Consider the following 27746-nt stretch of genomic DNA (forward strand, 5'->3'; position numbering starts at 1 on the left):
AGATCTCCAAAGTGAATATTATACCTGTGTCATCAACCCACGTTTCTCAGGAGGTGTCAACATGGCCTAGAGAAGCAGTGAGCCACATTCTTGTGAGAGGAGAGACAGTTTCACATCATGGCAACTTCCCTGAGCAAGATGCTCCTGGGAGCAGGTCAAGGAGGTGGCTCCAGGTCTCAGCCCAGGTGTGCAACAGTTTTAAACAGAAATCCAGGGTATGAAGCTGAGTCCACAGTGCAACAATTTCAGCGACTGCCATGCATGCAGATCCACGGGGCTAGTTTTGAAATACCTTGCTTGGGTGCTTTAGCAATAGCAGCACAAGTACATTATTCGTATCGGCAGCCCACATGCCTTTGCTAACATCCCAGCAAGAGTACCTCTGCACGGCGTAATGAAGCCAGTGTTTCTGTGCACCCTAGGCCACCTTGCAGCTTAAAGACTGAGCTTACAGATGGTGTAAGACCCTGTGCTTTGATCCAAAAGGGCTGGACTGTGCCAAGAGGACAACTGAGGTTTTATTTTGTTTATGAAAGAACTTGCTCACCTCTAAAGCTGAGGCGGTCATTTGCCTTGTTTGGTCTAAGCCAGAATCAGAACGAGAGATGAGTTTGAACCCGGGGTATTCAAATTCCCTCCTCTGCCCGGCGTCTGCCCGCTCCAGCGAAAACAAGCAGCTTGGCACGGGAGGGGAGATGAGACGGGGTGAGGGACCACTGCCTCCCGCAGACACATGCAGCCAGAAGATAAAAGAGAATGGGTGAATACGAGACAAAATGCAAGTTTCATGTAAATGATCACTTTCAGAGGCCTAATAAATGATTCTGTGCAATGCAACGTCAGAGATTTTTCTCTGCCATTTTTGTTTTGCATGTGTATTTAGGAGCTTTTTCCCCTTGAAGGATAATGTTCACGTTTTAAAATTTATATTAATCTGTCACTACATTAATCTGCCACTCTGTGAAAGGGCTTCTTTTTTTATTAAAGTGTCTTTTTTCCTTTTTAATGTGTTGCTGTATCAGAATGGGGTAGGCTAGGATTTAGGATAAGGCCTTTCAACAGTGGTACTGCACAGGATGGGATGACATGTAGGAAAGCTGCTTTTTATATAGCATGATTTCTTGTGACCCAAACAACTGATCAGAGTTTTAGAGGTTTTGCATTTACCCTGGCTGGGGACCAGCATGGCTCTTCACTGCCAATCTCTCTGCTCCCGAGGGCAGTCGTCATTTCCAGAGCAAAGGAGGACTCAACCAGAGACAGAGGCGTCGCTGACAGATCCCCACCACTTCTTTCAGGCAAGAGTACTGCCCCAAAAGCTCTCAGGGTAGGTGTGTTTGACTTTTATTTTTTGTCTGGGTTTTTTTGGTCTGCCCCGCCCCCCCCCCCCCCCCCCCCCCCCCGCATCAGGTCAGGGGTGCTACTTGAAAGAAATTAGGAAATGCTTCCTTCAGAGCAAGGGTCTTTGACAGCCTCTGCTGGGTACCATCAGATGTCCTGTGCTCCCCTGCTCTCCATCCCACCTTCCAGTTAGAGATTACCCTGGGCTGTGAGCTGCATCTTACTCACCCTCACCTCCTTGTCTGATGTGGTTGTGAAAATCCCCCTGCGAGGTTCAGCCTGTGTGTTGGCTGAGGCATAGCGATCAGCCTCGTCCTTCCACCTCCGCTTGGAATATGGACAGTGAGGGGGCAATACAGGAAGGCACTGCAAAAAAACCCCAAGATTGCAGAGGATGCCCGTCAAATCCTCACATTTCTTGTTGTTGCTGTCCTAGATAGCCATCTGGGCTAACTGCTTGCCCAGGGTCTCACTCAAGTCTGTACATTTGGGCCCCTGTGGCCACAGTGGGCACCTTTCTCTCACTCTGTGCTGTCTTGATGCTTCTTATTCTGAGCTTGCTCTACCTCGTGACCTAACTAAAAATGGCACCAGATCACAGTGCTGTGATCAATCACTGTGTTCACTTCCTTTCATTCACTCTTTGCCTGTGTACCTTCAATTATTTTTCCCCTCAATTGTTTTTTTCTTCCCATCAAAATACCTGGAAGCATTCCAATGACTTTTTCCTGCTGCTAAATATGAGCATTTTATTTGCTAATGTCCGCTTGAATTTGATCTTGAGCAGCATGGTGGCTTTATACATAATATTTTGCACAAGGGCCATGATTTCAGTGCCAGCTGCAGAACAGAGACATGCTAGTCCCACCTGTCTGAGTTCTGTTTTCTCCTCAGCTCTGGGAATTTCCATTTCACTCATCTTCATTCCCACCAGCCATCCTGCGTTTGGCCATGTGATTGCTTTCTTCCTGGAACAGAGGGGACAGTCATTCAGCTGCAGGTCGTACCTGGATTATCTTTAATCACTAGGCAGCATCGCCCATAGCCATCTCATTTCTTCTTTCAGAATAAGGGAAAAAACTCTCCATGAAAAGACAGAGGGTGTGAGGGTGCTTCTGAATTAGTCACTGAAAAAAGGTCCAAGGCTTAATTCTTATTATCAGACTCTCAGTGGAAACACAGGGTGAGACCAGTAAAATCAGTGGAGCCAGAATGGTATAGCTGAGATCCAGATCAAGATAGAGGTTTTGGAATATGCTGCTCTGAGGGATATTTTTTTTATTACAGACATCTCATCTCCTGCTTTATGAGTTATTTTGAAGGTTTACTGTATCCAAGAAAGTAGAGCAGGAGTTCAGATTATGAACTTTGATTGCTCATGGTTTATTCAATATTTTTAATAAAGTTTGAAAAGGTTCCCTTCCATCAAAGAATGTCCTCTTTGATTAATCAATTTAATGTGATATTTTCTCCATGGAGAATACAAAGCAGTATACCCCTTTGCCAGTTGTTTACAGGCAGCTTTGCTGCACACAATAGAACAATTATTTTCAAAGTAAGAGAGCTGTGATCAGAAATGTTCATAAACCACTTAATAGCGTAGCATCTTTTTCTTCCTTTAAAAACCACACAATAAAGACATATCAAGACATTTTTAATATAATCTGCATACTTCCCAAATAACGTACTCAGAGAAACAGAGTAATCTTAAATGGCTGCCTTCACATTTACATCTGTAACAGCTGCAGTAGCAGCTCTGTCGGGCTTGGTTTTATTCAGTGTTGCAGGATCAACATAAAATCTAGGCTGAAAATTAAAGGGAGTACATGCCCCTCTGACAGTCAAGAGAATGATTTTGGTCCAAGAGTATTTCTGGCCACAAGTCCCTTTCAAAAGCAGCTTTGTCATTTTTGCCTGGCCAAGTCCCAGTAAGAGCTATTATGATTTGTTACATTTTCTATAGAACCAGGAGGCCATTTATTAGCCTCATGGTATTGTATTGAGCTTCAATTATGTAATAGTCATTATTCTACTGAATATCCAAAGCTTTGTAAGAAAGTTTTAGCTCTGGAAAGAAATGTACAAGGTTCTCAGATGATTTTGAGGAAGATCAAACTCCCCCTTTTTTGCTAGTTGAAAGAGGAAAGGTCCCTTCTTGATATAAATCATGAATAATTTGAACAGACTTTTTTCTAAAGAAAAATTCCTTTTTCTTTGAAAGCCATTGATAGCTTGGGATTCAAGCAGAAAAGAATAAAAGGAGAAATAATAGTTTCTTCCTAGAAGAGAACGTTGATAGGTATGCTTCCAAATTAGCCAGATTTTAATTTAATTATAACCAAGGAGTGTGTGTGCATGTGTGATTTGCCTGCTTATGAGTGAGGAATGAGGCGCTCTCCCGTACGTATGTGGAAGAGGAGGGGGGAGGTCCTCAGCGGGTGTAAGCCTCGCTAAGGCCCCCCGATGCTGCTTTTGCTGTTGACCCAAGTCGGCTCAGCATGCGCCCCGCAGCCTTGTCTGCTTGTTTAGCTGCCTTTCACGGTTCAGCAATGCAAACGCTTGATACCTAACCAAATCCCAGTGGCCTTTCTTTTCCAACTGGTAAGAGTCATCTGCATCTCCCTGACTTGTCAACAAATTAACTACCATAAAATAACTGGTTAACTAGTTACCTGACATCCATAAAACAACCGTTACCTGACTGCCATAAAATAATAATAACTAGATACCTGACATCATCCTCTTTCTGTCATCCCTTGGTATTTGCTTACAAAAAACAACCTGGAAACATAGATTTCAAAAGCACAGACATCAAAATAAAAATTGATCTGCTCCAAGTGATTCTGCCCTTCACAAGCCATTTTACATGATTGAAGGCTTCAGCTTCCAGTTCTCAGAGGCTTCTCCAGTTCTCAGTCACGTGTGAATTTCCCCTGCGCTGTCAGCAGCTGGACATGATGGTTCCTGTAACCACCAGCCACCAGGTAAGAGTCAGTCCAGCTGCTGCTTCTGATAATTTTTTTTAAACTAATAACAAATACACCACACACACAACGCACATACAACATACAAATGCAACAGCTGCTCTGCCTTAGAGTAACAAACCCAATTACTCCTAGGTATTCTTAGGAAATGGGAAAGCAATGTTCCCAAGGCTGACAGATTTCTGAAATTATCTTTCTTTCATGTATGCTCAGTTTAACTGGTATTTTGGTGAAATAACTCTAGCTTTATGCCAGCTGAAGAGAAAGTAGAAAGTAAATCAACAAGCTTTTTTTCGGACAGACTTCAGTATCTCAAAAAATTCACAACCAATGGAAATTTGCTGCAAGGCTGCACCCCTGTTACAAAAAGAACCAATTCAAACACCGCTACTACAACTCGGTGTGACTACAGCTGTTGCACAGCAAGCATATGTATGCTTGCATGTGTGTTTTGCCCTCTGTGAGGGCAAGCAAGAATAAAGCAAGTGATAATACATTGTGACCACCACCATGTCGTCCCCGTTATTTGTGCAGTATAAATGAGTTAGAGATGGATCAGGTGCGTTTGCATCTCATTCGCTAATTCCACTCAGAGCTGCATTTTGACATCTTTTTTCACAATAACAGGAAAGAAGCTGGATACTCAGTTTATCTGTAAAGATGTGAATGGAAGTAAAATGCATTTGCAAGTTACGCATTTATTGGATCAAGTGAAATAAGGCATCAAGCCAGAATCTCATCTTGTTTGCCACTATGTAAACGATGAGTAAGTCGGCTAGGGTCAACAGAGCAGCAGCAGAGTCACATGAGTCACAGCACACTGCTCTTCGGAAAGATTGCTCCATGGCTAAATATACTATTACAGTCACTTCAAGAAAAGCTCTGCATAGAGTTCTAATAAATGCTGGCAGTGATGCTGAGCTCTGAGCAGTCATAAAGCCAAAAGGATGAACAGGAATTAACAAGTGGCCTTAAAAACCTATTGAAGAGAATGGAAGTATTGTCCGCACCAGAACTGAAGAATCAGAACTTTGGTCATGAAAATCATGTCCTATTTATTCCGCCACCCACATTTAGCCACCTTTCAAATGGGTCTGGGGGAAAAAGAAGCAGAATAGAAAACAGAATTTTCTTCCGGCTCAAAGTGCAGAAAATACCGCTAAACTCAACAGACTAAGCTTGTGCAAGTTACTGCTCAACCATGTGACAACAGGGAGTTTGTTTCACTATAATTTTAACCAGGCTTGTCCCAGTAAATGATGCCTTGCTCCTCCCAGGGGAATGCCTTAAACGAACCTGCTGTTGTCAGTGAACAGGAACAGCCACGTCGACAGAAGCCAATCCAACACCCCAGCCTCGTGATCCAGCAGAAAGGTAATTCCAATAAATACCCTTTACATCTCCATCTGATACACACAGTGCTGAATCTGGAAAAGTGAGAGCTCAATAAACCATAAAAGAGATGCCCTTCGGTCTTTTCTTTTTTCAGCGGGCTCATAATTTAGTGCTATTACAACAATAGTTTTAGGTAACTACAATTGCTTATCAAATGTAGGTTTGCATTCTCTATCAACAAAGTACTGAATTAGAAGAGATTTCATAATTCCTTATGAATTGCTCTCCTACCTAGTCTTTCCACTGGAAGCCTGATTAAATGAGTATTATTTCTTCTTAAGTGGTTTTACAGGTCGTTTATCTTAGATTTATGAGTATCAACCTACTTTAGAAGGTATTAGATAGCTTTAACGTTTGACACGTATTCTCTAAATCATTTACAGTGCTCTCCATTTGCACTAGACGATCAGTAATCTTCTCAATATTAGGTTTTATTGACAATGCACCATATAGAGTCCTTATTATATGGTAATGATTTAAGATAGGTGCAAGATTGGAAACTAATAAATCCAAAAGCTCATTTTTGATTGTTGACACAGAGCTGAGGAATAATGTGCATCCATCTAAATCACTCTGTTTCTTAATAACGTCACACACATACATGTTTAACCTGTTAGGAGCAGAGTGCAGAGATGTGCAAGCAGATGCCAATTCCTGCTTTGAGCCTGACGGACTCGCACTTAAAGCTGTATTTACGCAGAGAAGACCATCAGTGGGTACGAGACTCCCCCATTGCATGGGAGCGCCTGCACCCACCTTGCACCGTGCAGTGGGTGCAGGTGATGGTGCAGCGGGGGCTCAGCCCAGGTCTCCTGGTTCCAGAGTGCTCATTCATGCCTCGCTCCAGCTGGCTCATCGCAGGCTGCCACTGCTGTCCAAGTCTGACAGCCTCAAGCAGCCCAAGCACGCCTCTGTTATACTTGAGTCACGCCAAGGTAAATACGCCTATTGAGATCAAGAAGCATTTTGCCTGAGCAGGGAGTTACTAAGACTGAGATTAAGGGCTTAAAAATCAGCCCCATAATTTATATTTGGGAGACGGTATCAAAAGCTGTCCTATATTACAAAGACGTACCTTCATGTAGCCCTACACAATAATAATTTCACAGAAATATTGGCATTGATAGTAATTGAATTCAGTTGAATAATTGATTCAACTACTTCAATAGAAGATCAGCCCCCATATCTGTATTACTCACAGAAAATTGGAGTAGAAGAAAAAAAAATTAAAGTGAGAGTCTTTGGTAGCAAATGAACATCTCTCCACTTTCTACAGAATTAAAGTCTCATCTGCAACCCTGTAATCCAAAGGCATGTCTTTGAAATGCAGTCAAGAGATCTGTATCAGTCCTGCTTTTATAGTACGTCATCGGAAATGGTTTCTGGGGCATCGGAGCTGCATGAACCGGCAATTTGTTAAGTTGAAATGTGACATTTCAACAAAAGGCTGGGATGATCTCAGAGTAAAACCAACACAAAATCTGAATCCTGCTTTTATCCCAACAGCCACATGGTAAGAAAACTCCTGTGAAAAACTGGTGTTAGCAGCAAAATTGTCCTGTGACAATTACACATGACTGTAATTTTGAACAGCAGGGAAGTAAAGAGGTGGCTTTCCCTCACCTTGCTCATTCAGAAAAACAACCCCAAAATCCTTACTCAGGCTAGAGGCTTGGCAGGCTCCCTCAGCTGTCTACAAATGATTTAATAGCAGAGGAACTGGTGCTACTAAACACTGAGAACTCCAAACTCCAATCAAAATAAAACACCTCATTCAAAGCAACACAGTGAGCATCACTGTTACTTTGTCTTACTTCAGTAAGACCAGGCGCAGATTTGCTGGGGGAAGGGAGGAGGAAACAAAAAAAAGGAATTCTCCCAAGTGAGGACTCCCCAGCACCGTACACACACTTCTGTCCTTGGCAGGAGGGAGCGCCTGCAGCCCCCCACCTGATAATGCATTAGCAGGCGATTTACTAATGTGCTGTGAAATAGCAGAAATATCACAAGTTCTGTTTTTATTATTAGTGGAGCTAACTGCATCCTGCAATGCAGTATCTGTGTTTCTGTAAACTTGTTTCATTCACTCAGTTCCTAAATCAGCAAAATTTAGCAATCTTCAGCATGGCTTTGTGATGAGTGAATTTTCTTTTACTACTGTGAAGAAGGCAGGAGGTCAAGAAGGCTTGGGAAAGTTTGTTAGTATGATCTGTAATATGAATTTGGCAGAAGAGAAATTGAGAACATTTCTTTGGAAAACAATCAAAGGGCAAAGTTTTCCTGTTGGAGCTGCATGGTAATTCATGATTTATATGCTCCAAAGAAACTTGCTACTCTGACGATTAGGATAGCAAAATAGTCACTGTTTGCCTGGCAGACCAAAGATGGTCATTTTTCCTCCTTTTGTCAGTATCTTTCTGTGCAGGCAGGGCCACGCGTGTGCCCCTCGACACGCAAAGATTGAATGCTACATCTCTGCTCAGGAAGATTATAATCTAAATTAGATATGGCAAGAAATTAAATGACAACAAAGAACAGGGCAGATGGCAGAAATTTAGGCTCAGTCTTGCAGAGGATGACACACGCTTTCTTTTACCTGGATTTCAGCTGCTCCTGGTGTACATGAAAAGTCAGTGTCTTCATGGTTAATCACTTGCATCACCTCAACACACAGAAGCGACCCACAAAACTGAGGATCTTGAGAGCTTCTGAGGTGAGAAATCTTGAGCGTCCTGTATCCGTTCCAGCTGGGGTTAATCAGCAATGCAAAATTAAAGCGTGGAACTTATTGCCATTGAATAGTGTGGTGGCCTCGAGTACAGCCGAGTTCAAAAAAGAGAAGACGTTCTTTAATGCCAACCCCCAGCTGGGTCTGGGCACGTACTTTGGCTCCACAAGTTTCTAAAGCACTTATCAATGGAAGGGTACGCCTTCGTGTGGCAGATCTGTCAGGGTGCCCTGTTCCTGTACTCTTCCCTAAGCATCTCCCATAGCCAATGCCAAAAGAAGGACCCTGGGACACCTGGATCCTGCTCTGTCCAGACATGACATTTCTTACATTGTAATCAATGCAATCACAAAAACAGACTGTTTAGACAAGAAAATTGTCTTGGCTAGAGTTTAAAATATGTAAGATTCAAATTTTAAGAAAACTTTGTATAAGACATCTTCAGAAAGGGCTAAAAAGAGCTAAATGAAAACTTTGAACTATTAATATACACCAGCCTCAGTGGAGGGAGGCAAAATCCTGAGGCTGCCTTTGCTGTTACTGGAGGAACTGGCTCACCTAGAAGGTGCTTCAGAGCACCCTGCAGAGGCTCCCACCATGAATCACCATCTACATCGGCATCCTGAACTGATACAGCTCCAGGTGCCTTTTTCCAGGAACGAAGAAGTACCATACTCATTTTAGGTGAATAACTTTTATGGACCATTCTTCCTCGTAGCCTCTTCTGCCAGGTCTCCCCTTTTGCTCCCCCTACCCCACATGGCTGCGGTAACACCTTTTCCTTTTTTGTTCTTTGAATCTGCTGCATAAACATGAAAAAATATATATACAACCACCAGCAGGCCTAGGCAACACTGTGAGATCAGAATTCTGCACGAACACAAACCTCACGTTTAATGCAGTCTTTGTTGCCTCAGTGACGGCACAAGCTCTAAAGCAGCCTACTGTGGAAAAAGTCAGGTTGTTTTTATCCTGGAAATATTTTACATTCTGTTCTTCTGCAGTATTACTAATTCCAAACTCTGTTTAATGCTCTGCCTCTGAATGGGACTCTCAATTACATGAGTCACTGCAACTATCCTTTGATTTTTTTTCCTTTTTTTTTTCTTTTTTTTTTTCTTTTTTTTTTTTTGTCACGTACGTGTAATCTGAATCCCCAACTGCTGGAGCCTGAAGCTTGCTCTGCACACTCGCAGTGTCACAACAAAATGGCCTGAAATGCTACATTCAGTTTTGAGTTGCTCGTGGCAAGCAACGCTGCCCACATGCTCTGTCACTGCTCTCCCTTCCTTGTGAACCGTGGTGGAGAAGTGGAGGTGATTTCATCTGGCACAGCCCCTCCCCAGACTGCCAGCGTACAGGAGGACGATGTGGCTGCACACTGCGGCAGGTATAACACCATCCTAGGGAGGGGAAAGAGGATGAATTTTCCACTTGCCTACAGTACCTCTTGCTGCTGGTTGACATGCCGTACTGGCTGGTGCTAAGAGTACAAACACCCTTTTCACACCCCAGTAAATCTACAGGTGTTAGTGATGATTCTTTACCAGCCTTGCTACATACGTAACGTGCGTTAAAGTTCACCTGTCACGTCCACGCTGTACCATAAATAGGTGCAAGCTGCAGATGAGGGGGTACAGCTCATGTTAGCATCCACTCTTCTGAGCAGCTCTCTTCTACACACTTCTGGGTTAGCCCAGGATCAAACCTACACTCTGGAGGCTTTTCAAGTAAGTAAAGTATACACATCTGGATTAATGTGTTTTGGTGGTCAGCTGAATCATGTGCTTAAGAACCTGATTTCAATGGACCAATGCTGACTGCACACATTTGTGGTCAGGTTGGCAGTGCAGGTTATTGAAGAAAACGTCTTCTTCTCACTTGTGAAAAGCTGAATTTGAAGCCTACGCACAGTGGCTTTTCTGGGAAAGCAAATTTTCTAGGAATGCCAGTTACAATTTTAGGAAGGAAACAATGTGGTAATTTTCAAATTCAAATCAGGTTTTGGCGCAGCAGAAGAGAAGCAAGGCTTGAGATGAAAAGGTCATGGCAAAACACTATGGAACAGGTAAAAAACTGTCTTCCCTTTTTGTCTTCCTTCCCATCTTTCTCAAGCCAGCTTCTTACTAGAAAAGCTGCTTTCCATCTCTTCTAAACTCCCATCACTTTGTCAGTATAATGCAGGAGAGCAGTGCCTGAAAATAGAGCTTTTATTTTACTAGAGGATAATTACTAGTTGTTCACTGTCTCATTATAAAATCCTAGTGAAGACCAGAGAATTTTAACATGAAGACGCTAAAAAGCATTGAAAACATACCTTATATAGGAAAACCTATACTGTTTCATCTGTCCTCTGTCCCCTGAAAACCCACCACTTCTCTGGCAGACAAGGTGGAACATAACACCTCTTTCCTTCCTTTCTGCAAGATCTGTCTGACTGAAGTTGAAAGCTCTGTAGGGTAGGAACCCATTAGGAACTACATTAAGTATGTGTACAGTAAAGAACTATGTTGCATCAACAGTGTTGCAACAACAACAACAAAAAATATCAAAGATTGTTATACCAAAGCCTCAACTGTAGGTCCCAGGAATGACAGTATAATTATTTTTAGAGATGACTATAGCAGTAACTCAACAAGACACAAGAGACCTGAGAAACAGCAAGCCTGATTTAAACCAATGGAAAAGCCAGGAACGCAGAATGGAGACTGTTCTTAATGCACCATATTGCATCTGAACATTTTGTTCCTACCCATCTATCCAAAGCATGACGTTTTGCATTTCATATTAACATTCTGAAGACATTAAAGGATTCTTCAATTTGATGTTCATATGCTGTGTCAGAACACGCACTCTGACTGCTTAGAGAGATGTTATGTCTACCTTTTACTCATCTTCCCTTCTTCAGCCTCCTAACCATCCTCCCTCCCACTCCCAAAAAAATCCCTGGGGCTATTTTTATTGGTAGCATTACTTTGTTCAGCAGGATGATAGTTACAAATTTGGTTTGTGGGATTTGAACTTCACTTTGTATTTCTGCAATACCTCAGCTGGTATGCATATGTACTAAAGGCTGAATGCTAACAAATCATTGCAGTAATACTTGATGTTCATATACAATTTCTCATCTTCAAAGCACTTTAAAATTTCCCAGAGGTTCTACAAAATCTGGGAGAGGGAGGAAGAGATATGGGCAAAACCCTTTGTTTTGCATTGGTCTTAACATAAATCATAGTTAGTCCCTTTCTGCTTAGCGCTGTAGCTAGAATGTTGTAGTCTTCAGATTTAAGCCTGAAGTGCTAAACAATGCTAAATTGCCAAGAACACATTTTCACTAGAAAATATTTCAAATACTCTTTTTTGTTTGTTTGTTTGTTTCCTACGGACAGCTCTCTTTTGAAATTCTGTTCTCACCTTTGAGTTCAAAACCAGGGAAATGGGTGACATTAGCATAATGTACTGGGAGATGAATTTATGTATCAAAATAAAGAACATTTTGATTTCATAAAGTTTTGATAACAAAAAATCATATTTCAAAGCAATAAAACAACAAAGGACATAACCAGGAATCTTAACAATTTAAAAAGATCAAAATATTTTCAAAAGATTTTTTTAAAGGTGAAACAAATAATTCTTCATTAATTCCTTCAGTGTTCAAAGCAGAACAGTTAGCTTTTAGCTGAAAGGAAGCTCTCACTTATTTGCTGGCCACCACTGGGAAAAACAATCTAGAAAACTTGGAAGTGAATCATTACAGAGCTTACTTCTCCTGATCATGTACCAGGAGAAGAATTTTTCTCAACGCAGCAGACCAAGTAAAATACGCTACCCGCTTAAATTTCAAACCACTGCTTTACCAGAGCTCCGTACCCACATCTGCCGTGCACTCTGAAGAGCACACCCAGGCTATGGGTGCCCTGATGCAGCTGCTGGACATTGTCTTTAGCTGCGGGAACGCTCCTCGCTGACGTGCAGGCAATGCCCGTGGTCACTTGTGGCTGCACGCTCAGGTCCCCGCACCAGCTGGGAGCACACCCCTGCAAGCCAGGCAGCACCAGGCAAGACCTTTTAGGAACTGTTTGAAGCTATTTTCTTTTTTACTGGGCTGAGTCTGGCTTGCAGTCTTTTTCATTATCACCATAAAAAATGGGGATGAAATGAAACAAACCCTAACTTTTTACTTAGTCGGAAACAAATATGAAAGTGTAATGAATAAAACAGTCTATTTCTCCTATATTCCACTAAACATGTAATCCAACCCAGACTTTACGCTTGACAGCATGACTTGTATTTAATGTGCTTTCTAGGGCAGAGTTCTGTAACACAACAATTAATACCGGCTCGATTTTGAAACATAGATGTTAAACCGGTTCTTCTGAGGTCATTCGTTTGGTTAGATTCCTTTTGAGTTCAAAACTTTTCTATAATGTCTGACAAAATATGGAAACTTTCTCAGATAAAAGGTTACATGCATTCCAGAAAAATCTCCCCTGAAATCTAAAGGAACTCTTCTTGGGAACACAAACTCTTCACTTATGCAATTTTAATATGGTGGAAATGAAGAAGTGTAAGATATTAAATTTGTTTTAAAGCTTAGGAAGCAATTTAAAATGAAATAACATACATATTATCAATGAATAACTGCAGTGAAAAGTGTGTAATTACATGTTAATTAAATTCTCTCCTTATTATAGCTGCAGCGCCTAAAAATTATGTTTTCTCTTTATGTATTCTCCTTCTAGCAAAATTCCCTGAAAAGAAGCATAGGTGTAAAGCAGAAACTGTTAAATATTTCACAACTGGAAAAAGGAGAGAATGAAACTACGGTGAGTTTTTTTTTTTTAATTAGTATTTCTATTCAGATATAAACTGCACTTCAACATGTTTTAATTACATATCCTTCTGTTTATAATCTTCTACTTAAGCCTGAACTAAATAACAACACTGGCAGAACACAGTAAATTTGAGGAACTGGGATGAACTATTTCTAGGTAAATGTTAGCAGAACTATATTCCTTTATACAAAAATAATTACATTCAGGCAGGGAGCCAGCCCTCTGTGCACGCCATCCCCTACTGTCCAATTTCTCTAAAATTCAACGTCACCTTTCTTATCTGGCTATTTAGGAGGTTTTAATTTTCTGTTCTGAAGGTACAAGCTTCTTCTTGCCTTTGCAGCTTTTCATTTATGTCTGCCTGTAAAGAAAATCAGAAGAAAAAAGTGGTTATGATGCAGCTATCTTAGGCTGCACATTGTCTTTGTGGTTTTGACACACTGTAGTGCAGCAAGACAGACATTATCCTATACACCTTCCTGTTTTGCAGACATAACGGTGTTTCAGCCTGTACTTACATGATAACACTTTATCATATTACTGTGCACAACTCCGATGTATGGTATGTCTGCTGTGAACAGGAAGTGATCTGGGACAGCCATTTCTCATGTAACCTTGCCTTGGGAGATAGGCTAATTTGCCTGTATTCTCAGACAGCCTTTACCAATAAACACCAAATCAGAAAAATTGCTTTGGGATTTGGTTGTTGCCACTGTTTTCCTTTGCTGCAGATGTTTGTTCTCGCGTGTAATACATTTTACTGAAACATGGATGGAATTAGAAAGCATTACTGAAAATGAACAATAAAAAGACATATTTCTGTGATGTTGCTTGTCTGTCTTAATTACAAACACAATTCTGGAAATCCAGACTGCTGTAGACATTGAGTGTTTAATTTACAATGTAACATTTGTGGAGAAGGTGCAAGCGTTGTGACATATTCTGGTGAAATACTTGGCAATCATAATGCATAGCAATCTTTAATTCTATAGCATTTGGAAATGTAGGATCACTGGAAAAAATCCCACAAATACTGGAGTTTTATGGGGAATTTATGTCTATTTCTCCACATCAGCATTCATCACTGCAAAAATGCATGAGAAATGGAAGGACTACAATGACAGTCTTTCCAAGAGTTACAAAGTTTTGTTCCAAGAACTAGAACAGGCTCAAAGGTGTTTACAGACTCTACATAAACAGTTCCAAAACTTAAAGTTACATTCTTAATGGATTTCATGTAATTTTGATAAAGTGAATGGATTTGGCCCAGAAAAGCTCTCAGTAACTTGTCATTCTAGGAACTTTTTGACATGCCAGTCCTAGAAATCCCTGCTAGTGTTATACTGTAACCTATCAATGGATAACCACAGCTAGAGTGTTTTCACAGTTCTGAGTAGCTCAGATTAGCATCAAAAAGCTGGAATTTCTATCTCATCTTTGCAGCTCTGGAGATGGCATTCACCATATTCAATCCATCCTCACATATCAACAAATATGTCCCTATCCCTTTAGATTATAGGTATACTTAGTTGCTTTGCTGCAGAACACTGATCCTCCAGGATAATCCTCTCCCAGACACCCCAGCTGCCCTTTCTTCTCAGTTTTTACATCCCTCTGTCTCTGATTCTACCTTCAGTGAAAATCAGCTGCCACCATACTTCACGATGGCTCCTGTTGTGATCACTGAGTGTCAGCACTGTGATACCAGGCTAAGTTATTTTCTAGTCTCAAGTAGAGGAACAGCTGCCTTATGCTCCCTGGAGACAAAATGCAGATTGTGAAATCACAGTTCACACATAAAAACAAAATGGTATGAGTCTGACCATGTGTCAGGTAAAAATCTAACGATAAGATTCCTTTGGAGGTCAAGAAACAGAAATTGGGTGGAAAAGATACATCGATGTAAGACTTTTAAAAACTAAAAGGAAATTATTTTCTGTGTATATAACCAGAGTTGCAAAAGAAGAAACAAAATGGGGAGGGATTTCTCTCATCCGTGCAGTTTTTGTAAAGAAAAAAAGCTCTTAGTGCTGATGCAAACGAAACCAAGGTCACGCGAAAAGCAGGCATTCCATTTTTTCAGCGGGTAGGGACAGGAATTAAGACAACATAGGCCAGGCTCCCTCCTGTTTCTAAAGACATGTTGAAATGGAATATGAAAACAAATAGGTAGATCTAATGATGGCATCGTTATTCTAATTTATATTTCCCATTCATGCATAATCCACGTAAAGCAATTTACCAATATCACACTGTTTTCACGTAACAGTAGATATTTAACAAACTGCTGCTCGGTCAACAACGTCCAGTGTGCTGTATCTAAAGTTTAAAGTGGTAATGCCACCTGGTTTTTGCAAACAACACCGAATTCCACTAGTTCCTTGGTGGAACCGAGTTCTAGCTGGTTTGCTTTCAGTAATTTCACATGCTTGAGGGAGCAGTTTACAAAATAACAATGATCTACTCTGCTGGCTTTCCACATGTTTCAATTTACAGACCTCCCTGTAGAGAAGCAGATCGCCCTACAAGAAATTTAAGTCCACTGACGATACCTTCCTTCCATTTCATGAAGCCCACAGAACCACATACTGAAAGCTGATCTGTACCATTAAGGCAGCTTTTGTCCAGTTTTGCACCTAGCAAATGAAGTCTAGAATTGGCATAAAAGTGTTATTTCTTACAAAGATTGAAGGATGTGTAATGCAGATGCATCTAACAATTTATATTAAGCACACAGTGCATATGCTCCATCACAGCAGCTGATCCCGAACCCCTGAAAAGGAATTTTATCACTGACATCACTGAGAGCAGGATTTGGCCCATGTTTGTTAACACATAGTAATGCTGAAGATATATGTTGTTATATTACTGAATATTTTTTATCATATCACATGTAAGCTGACTAAACTAGGAGTTATTTATAGAGGCTAATTCACATTTTTACAGCATATGGATGTGCTTTTTGCCAGCTTTAGCATGAATACAGTTTATATTCATTAAGGCTGAGCTAGCTAAGTAACCATACACAGAATTAGTAAATCTCTTTCTAGCAATAGTACCTCAAGGTTGCCAATAATTCCATTTGGGATTTCACCCACTGCAGACTTCTGATCTTCAGCAGTGACACCAGCCACAGCATCTGCCTCGGAGGACTCTGCCTCTGGACAGGGCTCTTCCAGGTAACCCTCTTGGTCAGACCCCTAGCAGCAACCGACCACAAGAAACATGTGAGTTAGAACATCCTCCCGCTCTCTACAAGACCAAGCAGCACCAGCCCAAAGACATGCAGCAATGCATGAAGCCTGCTTTTGAGAACTCTCGCTGTGACAGAGACTGTCAGTGTCTCTCACTGCCCAGGCCAGGCAGATCCTGAGGTTATAAAGTTGCATGGGGTGAGAGCCCAGAGGTGCTGACTCAAAGAAATGTCCTCTGCTGACTGATTAATGCATTAAAAGCAATTTCATACAATCTTAGAAGAGAACGTATGCTATATTTTTGAGAATAAATGTCATTAGTGGCTGGGCTCCAATGGGAATAAACGAGTAGGAGGCTCATAGAAAAAGAGCTTTAAAAAAACCCAAGAAAAAGAACAAATTCTATACCTTAGATTCTGCCTCTGCAGCTGTTGGTGATATTATGAATGATGAATAGATATCCGAAGGTATGCCTTCTTCCAGCAGAGCAGGGAAGGGGGGAACTGCAGGTTGGGCAAGTTCAATCACATACTGTCAGTATTTAAAAAAAAAATAAATAAAAGGAAAGAAAAAGCAAGTAATTCAGGTTTAATTATTGTTCAGAGGTTTATTGCAGATTTTTTAAAATAGAAATGAAATGGCTGGCAAACAACAAAAAACAATACCTTTTTTGTTACTATCCAGGTGCTCAGAACTGGAAAGCATACTGAAAATTATTATAGATCAGCTTTAATTTCTAGCTGCATCTCAAGGGGGCCTCTTTATAATACTTGGAAAGAACAGATGATTTTCATAATTTCATAACACTACAGCTTCTTACTCATGTGGATAATTAAGTTTAGCAAACACAGTGCTTAGGTAACATGCAGTCTTCCCAATGCAAATTTGTCACTTCTGAACAGGGATCTTGGTTGCATTTTCGAATTAGAGGGCCCAGCTGACCACTAGATATTCTATCAAAGGAGTCACGTGGGGTAAAGTTGCAGTGACACTGCATCGAATAAGGCTGTAAGAAAAATATTTTAATATGTGACTATAATTTAAGAGTCTCTAATGGCCCAAGTTTTGCTGCTTCATCAATTTGCTCCTCTTTCTCTTTCCTGTGAACATGGGAACCTCAGTGCTATTCTGCTGGCGTGTGAACTGTGGCTCCAGGAATGCTCTGACAAGGAAATGGCTTTCCCCACCCGGAGCAGCTGGATGCAGCACTTAATCCATGCTCAGGCTCTCACAAGTGATGCAGAAGACAGCCCTGTGTCCTCTAAAGGGACAAGTTTTTGTGTCTTTTTTTTAAAAAAAAATGGATGACAACATACGTGCCAAACAGGGGGACAAAAGGCGTTTTTGGACATGCAAGGAACAGGGTATAATACTAAAATGGTATGTTTGGGGCCGCTGCGATGGGAAGTGCCCGCTGAGAATACCAGGCAGATGTTCCAGTTCTGAGTCAGCTATTATAAACATGATTTTGCTTGGATGGTGTAAGTCAACTGCATTAATTCACATCAGCGTAATTGCAGCTCCTATAAATTAATTTCCTCATACCTTTGAAATCATAGCTAGCTTGATATTTGGTTTATTTAGTTACTTGCTACAGTTAAACATGCTGAAAATATTAAAGGTTCCATACTTTTGCAAAAGTGATCGCAAAAATTGAAAATGAACAGGGAAACAGAGCCATTGTACTATATTGCATTAAAAAAAAAATCTCTTTTGTAGTCCCAGAAGCTTTTCAGAAGCTATATTTGGACTTTGTCATTATCTTCAAGATTTCCTGTCATGTGTGAGCTCTCTAGAAAAGGTAGGCAGTATTAACCCATGTTTATAAGAACCCAAAAGGCTGACAGAAAGATTTCCAGAATGTCAGGAGAAATCCAGATTTTATAGATACAGATTTCCTGTATCACTTGTGGCTCAAATTTTACAGTACTACTGCACTAAAGCCTACAGACTCACAAAAGGAATAATCAGAAAGTTTAGGTTTTGCATCAAAATGAAAAAGCCTTAAGCTGAGCTAAATGTTATTCTTTCTAATACAAAAAGAAGCTTTGTTTTCCAATTCTATTTTTTTAAGCAAGAGCTCTTTTGATTTAGCAAATATTTCCATTTTCTGTGATTTCTTACTTGATATTTTCTTATTTTAAAATTAGCTGAATTGGATGCGAATTCACAATTACTTTCTGCTTCCTTAAAATAACATCTTTTGGTTAGTTGGTTAGCTATTCACTCAAAACATTTTCTTTGTTTAGATTAAATCATTATTCCATTTATTCCCTCCAGTCCAAATTAAAAAAATATGAAGTAATGTAAAAAATCTAGACCAGGTTTTTAAAAATCAATTCCTGGGTGATCAAATACATTTTTGTGTAGCATGGATAAGGTTTTCAGAGGTTTTGTTTTAGAATAATATTTTTACTTCACTGCGTACTTTTAAAGAGAGCCATTCTTTACTCATCTGTTCCATGTCTAATAATAACCCTTGGATCATTAAAAAATAACGAAATTACAGCAGAACTAGTCTCTTTAATGAGCCATAATAGTCTCAACATTCAGCCAAAAGTTTTTTTTTTAAAAGACTGTGAAACTTCTGTGTAGAATATGAAGTATTTTGTTTAGTAATAATAAGTTTATGAGCAGTACCACAGTTTACAGCCAAAATATAGTGACCTAAAAATGCCATTCTGCATTGCTCCTTCCTATACATTGTGTCCTTAACAAGTCAGGGGAAAATTAGAACGAATGAATTGTGGCGAGAGCCTGAAGCCAACAAATGTATTTAAATGAATCCTTCTGATGCAATACTTTCCTTTAAAAAATACAATTAAGTCTTTGTATTTCCTTTGAACAAAACCTCATGTTTAATAGCACCAATGGCTCTGTAGTAAAATCTATTTAAAAACAGAGGAGACACAGTAAGTTTTATACAGTTACAGTGGCTTTAAAAAATGTTGCTAGTTTCTGAAGTCTCAGTAAATTTATGGTGAATTACTTCCACTGACCTACATTAAAAAATTCATCCTCCTTTTTTAATTCCTGAAGATTTGTCATTATGTGAGCGTTATTCACTATGACAAAGATGTATTACTCAAAATGTCCTCTTGAATCAATATAACTATCGAAATGTGAGAAACAGTTTGGCAAGATGATAATGCCTTAAAATTAATTGGCAATATTTTCCTGCACATTGCGGTCCAATGGGTCCAAGAGAATTCAAACATAAAGAAATCGTAAGGCAGTTGCACAAATGTAGATGGCATATCAGTGTCAGCTGCAGATAAAAGGATGCTCCAAAAGAGACTGGAGGGAGCAGAAGTTAAATACAATATTCTTATTAATTCCTAGGTGTGGTGGGGTGCCCAAAGGCCTCTTGAATCTGGACAGGTTAGAGCAGGCTAAAGGCTGCTCTAGCACCCAGCAGAAGTTAATGTGGTAAATATCCTTCAGTGTCACCTTTCTTTGCCACCCAGGTTGCACCAAGCCTCGGTGCAGTCACAGCTGAGGGCTGTAGCTGGTGTTCAAACATCATTCTCAACGTACAGCCCCACATCACGATCTTTCTCTAGAATTCTTTCTAGTAAAAGCGTGCATAAAGAGAGCTAAGTACAAAAAGTGTCATGTTGTTCTGTACGTAAACCCACATACTTCTTGCTGAGAGCTAGCAAATTACCTTTTTACAAATGTAGGCAGAGCAAAGACAATAAAATAGTATACAGGAAAATTTCTAAAACAGAATAATGGCAGGAAAGAAGATTGGTAAAGCATTCTAATAAATGAGTTCCACAGATGTGGTACTTATTATACAATTAGCTTTGCATAACTTACCAATATACCATTACATTTTCTCCCAGATGTTATCTGTTACTTAAATTCATTTTGCTTAAGTTACTATTATTGCAGGTTTTATCCACACTGTATTTTATTATTTAAGTTTCTGTGGCATAAAACAAGCCCTGGCTGATAGCATTACTTTTAATAATATATGTAAGAGGTTTTAGTATTATACAAATGGCTGCTGGGTATATCTTAATAGTCATAGCACAGAACGTCTGCTCTCAAAATATTATGTAGATTAAACCCAGCTATTTACTTACACCCTAATTCAAGTTATTGGAAAGATTTGCAGTATTTATGTATGTGGTATGAAGGGAAACAATCTATTCTGGGAATAAATATCAGAGTTTGTAAATTAGCAAAGCTAAGGTCAAGGTCAGTTTGGATTTACTAACATACTTGCTGAAAACTAGAATTTGTAGTTTATGCTTACTTATTTCATAAATGAGAAAAGAGACTGAGGGGGTGGTGCACGTGCCTCTTTGATACAAGGCTTTTGTATCACAGAAACATTTTAAAACCACCTTTTAGCTTAATATTGTCTGAAATTCCATACTCCTCTCCACAAAGTCCTAGCATAAATTCTCTGTGGCTAATCTTAGCAAACATAGGAAAATAATTATTTATAAGGATTGGAAATAATACCCCACATTCTGGATGGACCAATTCTAAAGCCTTGTAACATCATTCAAAGCCTTTCAATGGATATGGATTTGATTTTATATGAATGACAGATGCATTTTAAAAAAAAGTGTTCTTTGTGTTGTTCTCTATATTTGTATCTTCTGTTGGGTTTTTAATTGCATGCCACAGGACCTTATGCTACCAGAGACCTGCAAAGACTTCTTTCTCATATATATGTGAGATTTGCTATGAAACAAAATATTTAATACAGAATTTACATTAGTTTGCCATTCATGCTAAGCATGCCCAGCTGCACACCTACAAATGTGCTGAATTTCAGTTGCTGGAATAAAAGGCATTTACAAGATATGGTTTGTTAGCTGCCTGTATTTCATGTGGTTGAATTGGAATGAATAACTAATGGACAGAGATGCACTGTCTCATGCTAACTCAAACTAGCCTGCCCTTTTTTTTGCCCCCTCTGCTTTTTAACCTGCCAACATATGCAAACACAACAAATCCACCCTACCTGCCTTCTGAGGCATCACCCACCAGCATTCCCAGCTGCTGATAGCTCTACAAATATGTTTGCCATCCTATTTTGCAGCAGTGTTACACACAAGGTCTGAAGGACTGGAGGATATGATGAAGCACTCAAAAACTTAATCCAGATATATGATCTGTGCAGCGTGACTAAGATGGCAGAGCTTCCTTCTGACGCCTTCACTGTGCACATTTGTATTAATATTTAAAGTAGAATTAAGATCAATGAGGGACTAAACTTGGCCTCTGAAGTATGTTCCCCAGTTGCTAATGATGCACATGGAAATTCTGTGTGCATGTTCCCGGGCAGGAGTTTTCAAACCACTGTTTCTTAAATGAGACAAAAGTTCAGTAAGTCAAAGGTACACTTTATGCTCTTTTTCCTCATTTCAGAATTCAAGTTAATATGTTTTAAAGAGAGTTTTCCATGTTTCTGAGCTGAGATGTGAATCAACTTGGTTGACAATACGTCAGTAATTAATCTAGTCTGAAATAGCCATCTGAAGCAATTTGGTGCCTACATTGACAAAACAGGATCTACTCCTCCCCCCAGGAAGCTGTAAATCAGTCAGTGACATCTGGCCTCAAGGACATCAGAGTCATCTGAAATGTGGTAATTTATATTAATGAACATCAATATTAATTTTTAAATAAAAAGAATTTGCTACTGCCATTATGTTTACATATGGAATATTATTTATAGATCGTGTTCCTCCTTTCCTACATTTTGCCCATAAATTACTGTAAGGAAACACTGTCACAGTTATAAATATTTTTCCTTGGAGTTAAAGCTTTTACATATCCTCTTACTGTTTTCAGTAACTATATGAGGGCAACAACCAGGATTTTCTTGCTACTCCAGGAACTGCTGCCAATTTTAATGCTCGACTGAGTAGAAAAGGGTGCTTCTACAAAAACAACCAAAGCCTTCCTCTCTAGAGATATCTTAATGCAGAGTGCCTTTAATACCTAGATTCTGTAAGAATATCCTAACATACCAGAAAAAAAATAATACTGATTTTACTGGGCTACAGTCATCTACTTCTGCTTTTATCAAGCTTCCAATTATTACTGCCAATTCACAGATTATTTAGAAAGACAAAATAAGAGACATCCAAAAAACAAAATCCCCAGTTGGCTTTCATGCTGAGGACACATCGCTAAATGATTCACCTTGGAATGGTCACTCTAAATTCACATTGTGTTTAGCATTGCCAAATCCCCTAGAGTTATGGGATTACAAGAGAATCTCAGCTTTCATTTAAAAATAAAGTTAGTGTCTAGCTCTTATGGTTGCAGAGGAAAGATTGAAAACATAAATCTTGAAAGCTCAAAAACTAGACTGCAAGCAAAATGAACCAATCAACAGTTATTTTTAAGCAGCTCTCATGATTTTTTGGGATCTGTCTCACTATTTTAAATGCTTGAGGTTAACAAAACCCTTTTAAACCAATGCATACAGATTTTGAGGAGGGGTGAAGGATTCTTTTTTAGCAGCTGAAAGTACAACCCTTGCCTGTCAGGACTCTGAAGTGCCACCCCCCCCGCATTCCGCTTCAAGGGCACCCGTCAAACAAGCAAAGAGCAGGCAGCTCCTATTCTGGCTGTACAGTTATACTCAACAGGGATCCAAATCCATTAAAAAAAAACCCCAAAACACAAGAACCTTTCCCACAGTGACCACCTACCTGCATCTACAAGTACTTAAAAAAAGTAAGGCTTTTATTTAGTTAGTGATGTGATCACATTAGAAAACCGTAAAATTAGGTTCTATTGAACCCAGTGCTCAACAGGCAGCCCAATATTTTGGTGGCATTCACCTTACTATGCCAGAGCATCACATTTCCTTGTTGCACATCTCTCTTTCTAAATCATTTAATTAGGAAAGATCTGACGTGAATGCTGAAAACATGATGATAAAAATGTGAAAGCATACTCAGCCAAGTGCATTTTGGTACCTCTTTCTGGGAGGAGGCTTCATACATTTTCTAAAGACTCACTCATGTCCTCAGAAAATCAGTTTGCATGAGAGCATGTGCCTTTGGCAACTAAATGGCCTATAAGAATTAAATTGCTTAGAGGGATGGTATTCATCACACCTGCTTTAGGGGCTTAGTCAACCCCCAAAACCCCTCCTTGCAGTAAGTGCAAAGACAACTGCATCTCCTGAGAGACTGTCAGGACGAATAAGATAAACTAAGAACCTAACAATGTTGCTTAATAATATGCTTAATATACCTGCCCTGGACCACAGCGAGCAGAGCCTATTACCTCCTCCATTGACTATACAGGGAAGCTAGGAAAGCTGGGTTCCTCACTCAGGCTGCCTGGTTTGCCTGGTGCTGGGAAATATGAAATATTCCCTTTTTTATTCAAAGGACCACTGTAGAAACTCAGCGGGCACCACACGTTTCTCCTGCAGCCCTGAGCATGTACGGTAAAAGTCAGACAGCTGTTGGCACTATCCCGGGCTGTTTTTTCCAGGTGTTGCATCTGAGATGCAGCAACGTCTCACCAACTATCACTGTTCCACAGGGCTTTAGGTCAGCCCTAAGAGTGCCAACAAAATGCTAATGTAGACATGCTTATCCCCAGCATGTATGTTTATCTCTGGCATGTCTCAGGCTGTGTACACATCAGCCAGTGCAGGCACGTGCCCAGGGAGCTGTGTTTTACCCTACCAGATTTCTCTCAGTTCAGCAAGCACAGTCTTCAGGCTTTTTCTAAACATGAATACCATGTACATGCAAGAAAGGCACCAAGAAGATTCCCCCCAAAAGCTGGAAAACATTATAAGAAACTTTGGAAACAAAAAGGGTTCAAGAAGTGATTGGGAGCTTCTGCTGAGACACTCTGACAGCAGAAGAATAATGTTTTGCTGTTGATATAGTAATGTGTAACCACTGCCTCAAGTTGGACAGAGGTCCCTCCTCCTGCCTTTGTCTATTGGCACTCTTGAACAGCATTCCCTTCCCTTTTTACACATTTCCTCTGAAATCAACGTTTTTTCCATGCAGGACTGGCCACGGGAAAGCCCCTCACACAACTGCCCCATGCTCTGTACATTCCCACACCACCAAACGACAAAGGAACAAGCTCTTTCTAAACTCTTCTCAGTCATCAGGTGCATTAGATGTGAATAGGCTTGTCTATATTGATTCACCTCTAGCTGATGTTACAGAAAAAATCTGCTCTAACATTTAAAAGGTTGCATTAAAAAAAAACAAAAAACAAACCACTAAAGAATATTGATTCTGAGCTAAGAGGAAAAAAAAATTGCTCACACAATTTAAAAACTACAATATAGATTTTTTTTGGAATATGCTACATTAGAAAACTTTTCAGGATATACGGTCACATAAAAATGGGAAACTTGTGTTCTTTGTTATTAGACCTAAAACATAAAGTCTTTGCTTGAGTGTATAAGTTTCTGTTAAAACAACAATTTGTCCCGTGGACTGTAAATTCAATTACTGTTTTTATTGGAATCACATTTTGCTTTGGAAACAATCATGCAGAAAAACAACCAATAACAGACATCTTAAAAACATCTCAAAACAGGCATGGCTCTGAGAATAAATCAGTTATGGTAATTCTTCCACTGTGAACTGCAATGTTTTTAAAATCCATTTCCATATTTTTAATTAACACCTAGTTAAAAAAAAATATCTTACTGTAGGTCATTTTAATCACAAATTGGGAAAACAAATTTATTTTATCAGAAAATTGACTCAACACTGTTTTAGGGACTTATTTTTCATGTTTTTATCATCAAAATTAAGTTATTAACATACATTTCTCAATTTTGGAATGCAGAAGTAAACCAATTTTTCTCTCAAATTTCAGAGTTACAGTTTTCAGTCACCACTCCATGTAAAACTAGTCTGCTTTAACACCAGAATATTTGATCAGTACACCCAAAACCCCACATCAAAGCTATCAGTACTTCTTTACAACTGCATTTCTATATAACTTGAATCTACAATATTCTAACCATCGCCTGTTAGTCAAAAGAAACCATCACTTCCTTATGTGACACTTGAATTTCATTCCCCATTGTAAACAGGCTCTCCTTATTACAGTACATGCTCATAAATCTGTTTATACTGGATCTCAGCTTGAATGCTGGGGTTATTTTAACTCTATCTTATAATACTGTCATTCACATCAAATAAAAATGCAGTTGTGGATAGGGGCAGGGTTAGCCTGGTGAACGCAAGAGTTAAAGCTTTGTTTCAGCATAGCTTGGCTTGGTGGGTGATTTGAAATCTAGTAAGTTTCCTCTTGGTCAAGTGCCAAAGCCAACCACACCTTGAATGATGTGAGGTTGTTTTTGAGAAGGTAACATCTTAAAGATTGTCTCCTCCCACTCTGACTTGGAAGGTTTCTGAGAAGAGTCATTTCCATTTCTGTTGGGGCATGAAATGGTTTCTGGAGAAAAAGCACATGAATCTCACTCTGCTTTGACTTGTTAGGAAGCTCATGACAAATCATATAATCCAATGTGGATATTTCAAAATTTATTTTAAAAAAGCATGAGAAGAAACAAGTGCTTCTACTGAATAATTTCTCCCCAGATTAAAAAAACAACACCCAACCAACAAATCAACACTCACTTAACTCCTTATCCCTTATAAACTCTTAAGTTAACTTCATCTTTTAGAATATTACCACACACACAAGCAACAAAACCAATAAAAATCTGCCATTTTTTCAAAGAAGGCTTCCACAATCACACAGAATTTTAACACTAGTCAGAATCCAGAGCAAATGTTTCAAACTTTGAAGCGAAAATCTTCAGTCGGCTACAGAATAAGTGAATACGAAGGGTACTGGGTTGGATTGTACACTACTGGCTTTCCTCTCCTCCCCTTGTGTTTTGTCTTTTTAAGAAACAGTTCTACAAAAGTAGGCAAAGACAATGTGATCATAAAGTTTGCACAGTTTGCCTGATGAGATAAAGACAATGTGTCAGCTTTTGATGGAAAAAAACTAAAGCAATGATGTCAAGGGTTTTATCTATTTATTCCTTTTAGCAGCACCTTTTCCCTGGCAGCTTTCCTAAAGAGCAACATCATAAGTACCTAGAGGGAGCAAATGCCAAACAGCAGCACCTTCTCTTAAGAATGCACAGCTATACCCAGAAACATGACATTCCCTGCTCTGAAGCTGCTGTCTTTCGCTCTAACCCTCAGAAGAAAACACCTATCAGGAATATCAAATGTGTCTGGATTGCCAGGCAGATAAGTTGAGGAGAGGGTAGAAAAATCACTAATGGCTGGAAAGCTCAGCTGGCAATGGAAAGAAAGGCAGAGTGGAATTAAATTGGTCCTGTGGAAAGAGAGACTTGTTCAGCAGCTCGGGGAAAAGCGTGGGTCAATGTGCAGAGAAAGAGAGCAGGAGCGATGGGAAGTAGCTAAGAACAGAGTCTGATGTCTCACGTGCAGAGGAGAAGCAGTGAGGCTGAACAGATCCGTCTTCACTACGCCGGTAGCAGAACGCAGTGCTGAACTGTACGCTTAATTATTCTCATCTCAAGCTCCCCTTTGGCCCCAACTGCCAAGCACACCAGACTGCATGAAGCAGCTGAAAGTCTAGCGTGGCTCCAGCAGTATCTCTTGTCACCAAACCAAGATTTTAACTGCCTTTTCCAATAGATTCATAATCCAAAGATCATGTCAAAGATGGCACTCTAAAGACTTCTGGAGCTGGGCCCTATTCACTTCCTTATCTACGTCAGACTTTCCCTCTGATAATCCCCTTCTCCATGCAGGCAAAATATCATGTACCCTGGTCCTCCTGTCATATAAGTCTTTATTTTGATTTTAGCGTTTGGCAGAATGTGAAGCAACTGTCACCACTGCCACTGGGTTTGTGTTTTTGCATTGGCCAGAAATATTCACACAGTCTTTCTCCAGCCGACACAATCCATATATATACACACACCAATCTATACCTATGTAACTGTGAATTGTTGTTTAAGCCTAGAAGGACTAACAAATCCAAAACAAAAAAATGGCTTTTAAAGAAGGAATCAATACCAAGAGCTGAAAAGAGAAAAGACCCTACTAGAGACCCTAAAGAGAAAAGACCTTACCAAACACAATAGGCAATTTTTCAGTACAGTCCCTTTGCACACCCTACCTTCACATTTATAGGATTTACCAGTTTAAGTGTTCGTTGCAGGTGTTCTTTATATCATGTATGCACCCTAATAAATCATACTGGATGCACAGCTCCATGTAGAAGAAACAGAGTTGATAGGAGATAC

The 27746-nt window shown here is 39.8% G+C and overlaps 1 protein-coding gene across 1 annotated transcript in view; it reads right to left on the reverse strand.

The window, feature by feature from the left end:
* Positions 1-12532: 12532 nt before the first annotated feature.
* CABCOCO1 (ciliary associated calcium binding coiled-coil 1) overlaps positions 12533-27746 on the reverse strand; it is a 53224-nt gene continuing 38010 nt past the window's right edge. The window contains exons 6-8 of the mRNA XM_056352275.1: positions 16886-17008; positions 16343-16483; positions 12533-13644 (exon numbers count right to left, since the gene is read on the reverse strand). Of these exons, the coding sequence (XP_056208250.1) occupies positions 13582-13644; positions 16343-16483; positions 16886-17008 (327 nt within the window). The 3' untranslated portion in view covers positions 12533-13581. The remainder of the gene's footprint in view (positions 13645-16342; positions 16484-16885; positions 17009-27746) is intronic.

The sequence above is a fragment of the Falco biarmicus genome, chromosome 9 (genome assembly GCF_023638135.1).
Source record: "Falco biarmicus isolate bFalBia1 chromosome 9, bFalBia1.pri, whole genome shotgun sequence".
NCBI classification, from domain to species: domain Eukaryota; kingdom Metazoa; phylum Chordata; class Aves; order Falconiformes; family Falconidae; genus Falco; species Falco biarmicus.